Source organism: Onychostoma macrolepis, chromosome 13 (genome assembly GCF_012432095.1).
Source record: "Onychostoma macrolepis isolate SWU-2019 chromosome 13, ASM1243209v1, whole genome shotgun sequence".
NCBI lineage: Eukaryota > Metazoa > Chordata > Actinopteri > Cypriniformes > Cyprinidae > Onychostoma > Onychostoma macrolepis.
Window position 1 is genome coordinate 4,804,156 of NC_081167.1, and position 8,062 is coordinate 4,812,217.

An 8,062-nucleotide genomic window follows, 5' to 3' on the forward strand; every position below is an offset into this window, starting at 1 on the left:
AGCAACAACATTTTATTAAGTTCTTTAAATTCTTTTATTAAGTTTTCTTTAAGTTTTCAGAAAATCAAAAAGTGGCAATTCAGGAGAATCCCGTTCATACAACATTTACCAGCAGGAACCGTAACAATATAATGACATGAGAAAAGTTCTTGGCTGCACCATTTTAGCTTAATCTGCATAATCTCCAAGAGAGAATTCACGTGACATAAATTGCAGTTGATCACATGACTTGACAGCGCACGCGCAGTTGAGACGTCACAAGGTAAACACGATCAAGGCACAGAAGCCGCAGTGTGTCTCTGTCAGGAAAGGAAGTGGCTCTGAAGTGACTCTCGACCGCACAGTGTTTCGGAAATATAGTGACTGCCAGTCCTACTTAAAGACTCACACCCAGACTAAATAATAGCGTTTAAAACCAGCGCTCTCTCATATCAATAGGACATAAAAACTGTATGTAAATTGAACAGGCATTTCAGACAATAACAGGTACGTTAACCGACGTCTTCACGTAAGTTTTTTTAAAGTTTTTATTTATTTAACTTGTTTATTTATTTATCTACAGTATCTATGAATATGTTACTTGTGGTCGCAACTGTGATATGCTCTATGCTATGAATTTGTCTTATATAAGTTTTTTTTTACAGTGTACGGTTATGAACGTTGATAATAAATTCTCTTTTGTCTTCGGTAAGATGAGCGGACTTGCACCATCTGGAAGAATGAGATTCATTGCAGTTGCTATCATACTTTGTGCTGGATATTACGGCCCAGCAGCCTTTGCCCATCCTCGGTATGTCACGCAAATACATTTAGATTAATGTATTTATACATTTTGATAAAATGTTAGTTTGGGTGCAGTCGGACAATCAATATTGTGCAAAGCCTGTTTGTATTTTCCCGTCTTTATTGAACAAGATAACACTTTAGTTTACAGAGTAAACGTTATATACAATACAAGAGGTTTAAAAGGGTAAACGTTAGTAAACAATTTATACATATGCAGACTTTTTTAATTAGTTTTTACAGCAATGATAACAGAACACACTAACAGTTCTTAGTACAATTCCTGACTAATTCAGGTATTTTGGTTCAAAGAACCGGCTCATGAGTTAGGATTCTTGACTACACTAGTCATGCTGACAAAAAATGTCACAAATCATTGTTCTTTCCTAGTACTTTTTGAGGAAATTTTCTAAAAACCTGTTTGCGGTTTGCATGTGAAATATTTGCACAACATTATGACTTTAATAATAATAATTTTTATTTTAAACATTATGGTAGTATTTGTTGTACTGTTTTTAATTATTTTATTTGATTTATGACATGTAAATAATACTGCACAGTATTCATTATTGTAACCCAATAAAAAGTACAATAATGAAAATTTAAATCTATTGAGAAATACTATTCAGAATAATATAAATTACAAAATGTGAATTTGGTGCATTACAGCTAAAATAATTTGGTTAATGATCTTCAACTATTTGCATGCCTACTTTAATGGTTTTAATACGCATTTGATACTGTGACCACATTTTCTACATAAGCACATACAAATGAAGCCGTTTTTAGGATTCATGTTTTGTGCAAAATGTTTGTCAGATTGCAATTTTCACCCTGAAGTCTTACATAGTGAATTGACTGCTTATTTTAGGGGAGAATGGACAAAACTCATCCTGACCCAGCATTGGCCACAGACATTTTGCAGTGTATTGTATTGCATTTACTTCCCATTATTTTATTGCCATTACTGCAGGTGCGCTATATATTGCTTCTCCACTGGGTATAAAGGGATAAATTATGTTGTTTTTTTCATTTATAGATGGAAAAATGTACAACAAATTTAAGCTTTTGGACTCTGCATGGATTATGGTAGGTTTATGATCAGTGACTGCATTGTAAAATTGTTTTATTGTAATGCATACTGAATTAAAAAGATTATAAGAAATGATTAAAGAGCATAGATTTATAATATCAGCCATCATATTGGCAACATATCTGAAGTAATCATTAAAGCCAAAAACTTCAGGAAGACCTTTTCTGCAATCACTTAACTAATCCACAAAAATAAACACACACATTTCCTATAACCAAAAAGCTACTATACTATACTAATATAGCTTAAACTTTAAACTTGACACGCAATATTGTTGACTCCTATGATAAACTGTTTGTGATGTTTGGATAAAAAGGTCTGCCAAATGAATGCATAATGCATTTTCCCCATATGTTTATATTGGTGCAGGCCTGGTTTTCATGTGATCTGAATAATCATCTGATAAAGATGACAATGCCAGTGATTTTAAGGATGATTATAGTTTGTGTCAATAGAGATGTTTGTTGTTGTTGTAGGCCCAACACTGGCATGAGGTGCAATACATCCTGGCATTTTAATGCTAGTTTGATCGAGGTAATTTAACTTGCCTTGCTCGCTCTGTTGGATGTCATATATTTTAGTTCAATGGACATGCGCTTGACATGTTGTATATGCATGTTTTTCAGGACTTAATACCAGAGATGAAACTATATTGGCCAGATCTGATAGCACCTTCCTCCCCCCAATTTTGGTATGTTTAAAAACTTGCAAATGTACTTATTTATTTATTAAAGTAAGTATTGGAATTTGTATAGTTTTTTTCCCCTAGGAAATATGAATGGACAAAACATGGAACCTGTGCTGCGAAAGCAGAGTCTCTGAACAGTCAACATAAGTACTTCAGCAAAGCTCTTGAGCTGTACAGCAAGTTTAACCTTACTAAGTAAGTTCTTGATTTTCAGTGGTTCTTGTAAAACTTGATTTTGTGGCTTTCAGTGCATTAGGAAGTTGTGAGATGGATACAAAGCAAAAGATGAGAGGATGATAACTCTTTCATCACACACAGACATTATGTAATATTTCAGTTAAAAAGTAAAACTAATATTATAAAACTGATATTTCTGACTCAAAATTCTGATTGAAGCCTCACTCAAAGCTTTTGTAAAATAGTACTTGCATGCACAACTTTGACGCACTTCAATTTTAAATTGTATATTAAAGGGATAGTTCAACCAGAAATGAAAATGTTGTCATAATTCACTCATCCCCATGTTGTTCCAAACCTGCATGAATTCCCCCCCCCCCCCATACAATGGAAGTCAATGGCTGCCATCAACATTCTTCAAAATATCTTCTTTTGTGTTCAACAGAAGAAAGTAAGTCATAAAGGTTTGGAACAACATGAGGATGAGTGAATTATGACAACATTTTCATTTCTGGTTGAACTATCCCTTTAATGTGGCAAATAATAATGTTGCTCAGCAAGTGTAAACAATTAAACATTGATTCATAGTGCACGCCTTAAGTTTGGGACACGTCCCAAGTAAAGCAGTCCAGCCCATAATGGCTGCACAGTTATAGGTACAATAGTATAAACACTACTGGTTAACACATGTCTGCTATCTCACAGAAATGTGTTAACCAATAGCATCGTACCACCCAGCACTAGTTGACGCTGGTTTCCTTACGAGTCTTTTGTGTTTGCAGTGTTTTAAAGAACAACAGAATCGTGCCCTCTGAGCAGCACTACACAGTAAGTAGTTTAATTGCCTTCCCTGCTATAATTGTCATTTAAGAGACACTGAACTATATGTGGTCCCTTGAAGATGTAGTAAATATTTTTCTTTGACCTGAGAGGTAGAGCTTGTAGTCTGTGATTGATTTATGTATGTATATGTATATTTTTTAATATATTTAAATAATTCAGCAGCTTGGGTTTTGTTGGAGTTGTTTACTGTAATGGTCCAGCCTGCTGTTTTCTGTTCCTGTCTATATAATGATAATAATGGTCAGGTTAAAAATTTCCCAAAAGTATCGTCCATCTAATAAGAGGCCCCAAACTATTTTTCTAAACCACAGTGTGCGTTATTGTTGCCTAGCCGCAACTTCAGCATTTCAACACTCAGAGCCTGACATCTTGCAATCTTTAGTTGCGTTTTTTTCAACTTCTCTATTTTTGGGCTGAAGTAACCAAGAATCTTGTGATTATAGGCACATGTGAGTAAATGTGTCATATTTCCCATTTGTTTTAGCTGGATGAGGTGGAGACAGCCATTACTAGCTTCTACAATGTGAAGACAAAGATTCAGTGCGTCCATCCAGGAAAGGTATGAATGAAGAAAGACAGAATATTCTGACAAACCTTTGTGGTTAGAAAAAAGGTTGAGAAGTAAGAGGGTTTGAAGATAAAAAGACAAGAAGACAAAAAGGAAAGTGTATTAAATATTCCATTAACAGCACAACAGAGACATACTGGTGATTACCACAAAAAATAATTTTGACTCGCCCCTTCTTTTCTTTAAAAATAAAAAAAGGCAAAGATCTATGTTACAGTGAGGCATTTACAATGGAAGTGAATGGGTTTAATTTCTGTGTTGTTGTTTTTTTTTTAAGGAAAATAAGAGCCAAGTCAAATTAATTTTTGACATTATAATTTACATTTATGCACTTAACTGACACTTATCCAAATAGACTTTTATAATATAGGAACAAATGCAATTTGTCCCAGAGCCAACAACATTTAGGTTATTATTATTAAGTAATTATTTTTTTAATGCAACAAATGCTGTCAATTAAACCTCACTTGTATTGAATGTAAAATAATCCTCTTAAGAAAGTAAATGGTGCCCATTTTGATTTCCTCATGACTTGATACAGAGCGAGACTGATCTTCTCAGCAGTTAGATGCACAGTGAGCACAGTTTGCCATCAGTTTTGTGAAGATGAAATCTCATTTCTTACTGTTTTTCTCAGGGAGGCCAGGTTCAGATTTTGGGCCAAATAGAGATCTGCGTTGACAGGGATTTCCAACTGATCGATTGCGAAAAGTCAACCGAAGAAATCTGGAGCAATGACATCCCCGCAGTGGCTGTCAGTGGCCAGTCAGAGCTCAGCGTGTGTGATCACTCCATGCCGGTCTATTACCCCCAGTGCCCAGCAGATCATAGAGGTGGGCAACCCCAGACCTCGTGTGCGAGTGTGGAATCACTGAGCGTAACAAGACGAGAATTCATTCTGTCTAGTTTTTGAAACGCTGGAAACAGCTGGAAATCTTTCCTGTTTACACTATCTTTTAAATAATTGCACATTAAATTCTTTGTTGTTTTAAATGATGATGCTGGAACAATCTAGTGAAGATTTAAGGGTGTCACAGACTGCTGTATTCTATGGTTACTGGGTTCTTTTTTATTTTGGGTTTTTTTTTTTTTTTTTTTTGGTCTTGTAGGTTTGATCTTAATGAGCCATACTGCTGTTCACATTGTCCACAAAATTTCAAGGAAAGAAAAAAATATACATGAAGCATGTTATACATTAGGAAAGATTTTTAGCATTATAACACAATTTTCTTGACAGTTAAACACATCCCACCTGACCACTATGCATCTAGACATTTTACTTGTCTCCAATTCACATTATTCTAAATTATTCTCATTTAGTAGTACAGTAATTTTATTTTACAATAATATAGCACTGTTGTGTTCACAAATCAAGAGTTTTTTTAGCAATGTGCTCAATTTCCATTAAAATAAATCACAATGCAGTAATTTCAGGGATCCTTGAAGCAAACTAAGTCTTTTCTATTTTCTTAAGTCTTTCTTTCTTTCTTTCAGTCTCGCTTGGCTGTAATATTTTGCCTTTAATATATTTCATCTGATACATTTGTTATTACGGTTTGGATTGAAAGAGGCCTTTCATGCCTTAATTTGCGATGTTAATGTGTAAAATATGTGGTAGGTTTGGAGCTTTAGGCCTAATGGCAGCAGTTGCACATAATGCACATTTAAGCTTCTGCCGCTGGAGGGCAGCACATGCATTCTGCCAAAAAAAAAAAAAAAAAATCACAGAGATGTTCTTCACATGTACGTTTTATGAAAGGGTGATGGTAGTGAACCGTAGGGAGAAAAGTGACCATTTGCACAAAATATTCTGGTAAATAAACAGTGTCTTTCTGGCTTTTTTTTTTCCAAACACAATTATTAGATGACAGCCATATCGGATGTGGGCATTTGATACACAACTCAGCTTATGAAAGACATGCCTAATCTTTGATTTTATACTGGGGAGGCATTTATACTGCTGGTCAAAGACTTTTTATACAGTTGATACAAAGGTTTATTACTTTTACAGTATTTGATAAATGGCTTGCATCATTCACTTAAACACCAGCAATTAAAACTTTTTTTGTAATGCAATGACAATTGAATAAATACAGAAAATCACATATTCTTGTGTGTGTTTGAATCTTGGTTGTTTTGAAAATGAACTGTCTTTGTGTTGGGGTACTTACAGGCCAATTCATGCGGCCTTCAGTTTGTCTCTTTGCAGCATCCTTGCCTTAATAGAAACAACAACCGTATGTTCAAGCGATTTATGGAGTTTTTTTTTTTAAAAGGCCATTTTGGCGTTTATGACTGCTGATGCCCTGCATTAGGGAATGTGATGAGAAGGACTTCTTCATTAACCTGTACACATCTCTTCCTCCTCATAACTGTACCTGTTTTTGAAATGCAAGGTTGTTAAGATGTTCATCTCAATATTTTGTCTGTTACATACAGAAGACTATAGATGACTGTTCAAAAATCTAATAAGCTGTCAATGTAGGTAGCATTTTAAGGCATTGCTTATGCTGTGAAGACATCCAAAAGGTGGAAAGCTTGATTCGGTTCTTTTTTGGGCCAAGTTCTCAGTCAGTATCATTTGTATTCTTTGCGTAGAGGACAATTCTATGATTGAGATGCAAGTTAATTGAAATCCAATCTACCTGGGGATTGCATAGCATAAAGAAGTTCTGTATTTATTTCTAAAAGGGTAAGTATTTTTCATTCTAACACCAAACTGAACTGAAATCAGTTGAGACTGGAGTCTCTAATGCACTTTACATGTAGAATGATGAGTGAACAACACTCATCAAAATTGATGCGTCATTTCAAGTTAGTTCCATGTGGTTCCTACAGATTTCGCAGTATGTATCATGAATTTTCTGTTCATTAAAAGAACTATTAATTTGTGAGATTTTTTTCAGTTCAACTTTCAAATCATCAGTAAAGTTCTGTCTTTCCAGGAATAATTTAGCAATCAGTATTGTTGTTTACGGAGGGAAAACATAATGCAGGGAAACATAAAAGAAATTGTGGCTACGGATTTGTTCCCACAACCTAATTCATTCCATTGTTTTAGTTCAATCGTGAACACGTACTAGTTATTTATTTATTTATGTGTGTGTGTGTGTGTGTGTGTGTATATATCGCATTCAAAATAAAAGTTTTTGTTTACATAATACATGTATGTGTACTGTGTATATTTACTACGTATATATTTCAGAACAATGTTTATTGTTATATATTTATTTATAATATAAATTATATAAATATTTTCAAAATATATACTGTATGAGTGTGTATTTATATATACACATAATAAATATACACAGAACACACATATATTATGCAAACAAAAACTTTTATTTTGGTTGCGATTAATCGTTTGACAGCACTAATATATACAGTGTATGTATATATATATATATATGAACTCCTTTGAAACCACTCTTAGCGCTCACACACAACATCTCTTTCATTCTTGGTGAGTTTAGATAAAAGCCCAACCATGTAATCCTTGAATTCACATTGGCTTCAGATTTGCACTACTTCTGCTGAATAAAGACAGACAGACGTCACCTGGCTTTTAAGTCAAATGACTTGAAGAGTTCCAGGCTCAAACATAATGGCTACAGATCACTGCCTGGAAACCTCTCTGTCTTTCATTCATGAGTGAAAAGTGCATGTTTCTTGAGAGTGCTTTGCTGTGGACAGTCGGGGCTGAGTCACCGCTGTCCTTCAGGCTGAAAGAGCGAGAGCTTTGTGTATGTAGATCTGAAGTTGTGTCTCTGTCTCTTGACAGTACTTTTGTTTTACTATCTGAAGATGAAGGACTATTTGAAGTTCTACAGAACCCCTCAGTGGACAGAGGTCTGTTCCAAACCCTAGTGAGCTGTCTTATAATGTAGCATACAAATATACTGTATTG

At 34.6% G+C, this 8,062-nt stretch overlaps 1 protein-coding gene across 3 annotated transcripts; it reads left to right on the forward strand.

The window, feature by feature from the left end:
* Window positions 1–243: 243 nt before the first annotated feature.
* Window positions 244–6,257, forward strand: rnaset2 (ribonuclease T2). 3 transcript variants are annotated; one of them, XM_058795825.1, is made up of 10 exons: window positions 244–486; window positions 693–790; window positions 1,655–1,709; window positions 1,823–1,872; window positions 2,353–2,410; window positions 2,503–2,567; window positions 2,646–2,759; window positions 3,524–3,569; window positions 4,069–4,143; window positions 4,790–6,257. In XM_058795825.1, the coding sequence occupies exons 2-10, from the start codon at window positions 693–695 to the stop codon at window positions 5,063–5,065; spliced, it is 837 nt and encodes a 278-aa protein (XP_058651808.1). In that variant the 5' UTR covers window positions 244–486; the 3' UTR covers window positions 5,066–6,257. The 3 variants fall into 3 exon arrangements, with proteins under 3 accessions (XP_058651808.1, XP_058651809.1, XP_058651807.1); XM_058795826.1 differs by lacking the exon at window positions 1,655–1,709; XM_058795824.1 differs by lacking the exon at window positions 244–486 and having other exon boundaries at window positions 676–790.
* Window positions 6,258–8,062: the final 1,805 nt, after the last annotated feature.

What these genes read in the sequence shown, in the direction of transcription:
- rnaset2 (XM_058795825.1), top strand. Translation starts at nt 693, where the DNA reads ATGAGCGGACTTGCACCATCTGGAAGAATGAGATTCATTGCAGTTGCT. An exon ending in TGGACTCTGCATGGATTATG is followed by an intron (nt 1,873 to 2,352) that starts GTAGGTTTATGA and finishes TTGTTGTTGTAG; the next exon opens with GCCCAACACTGGCATGAGGT. An exon ending in AGTGCGTCCATCCAGGAAAG is followed by an intron (nt 4,144 to 4,789) that starts GTATGAATGAAG and finishes TGTTTTTCTCAG; the next exon opens with GGAGGCCAGGTTCAGATTTT.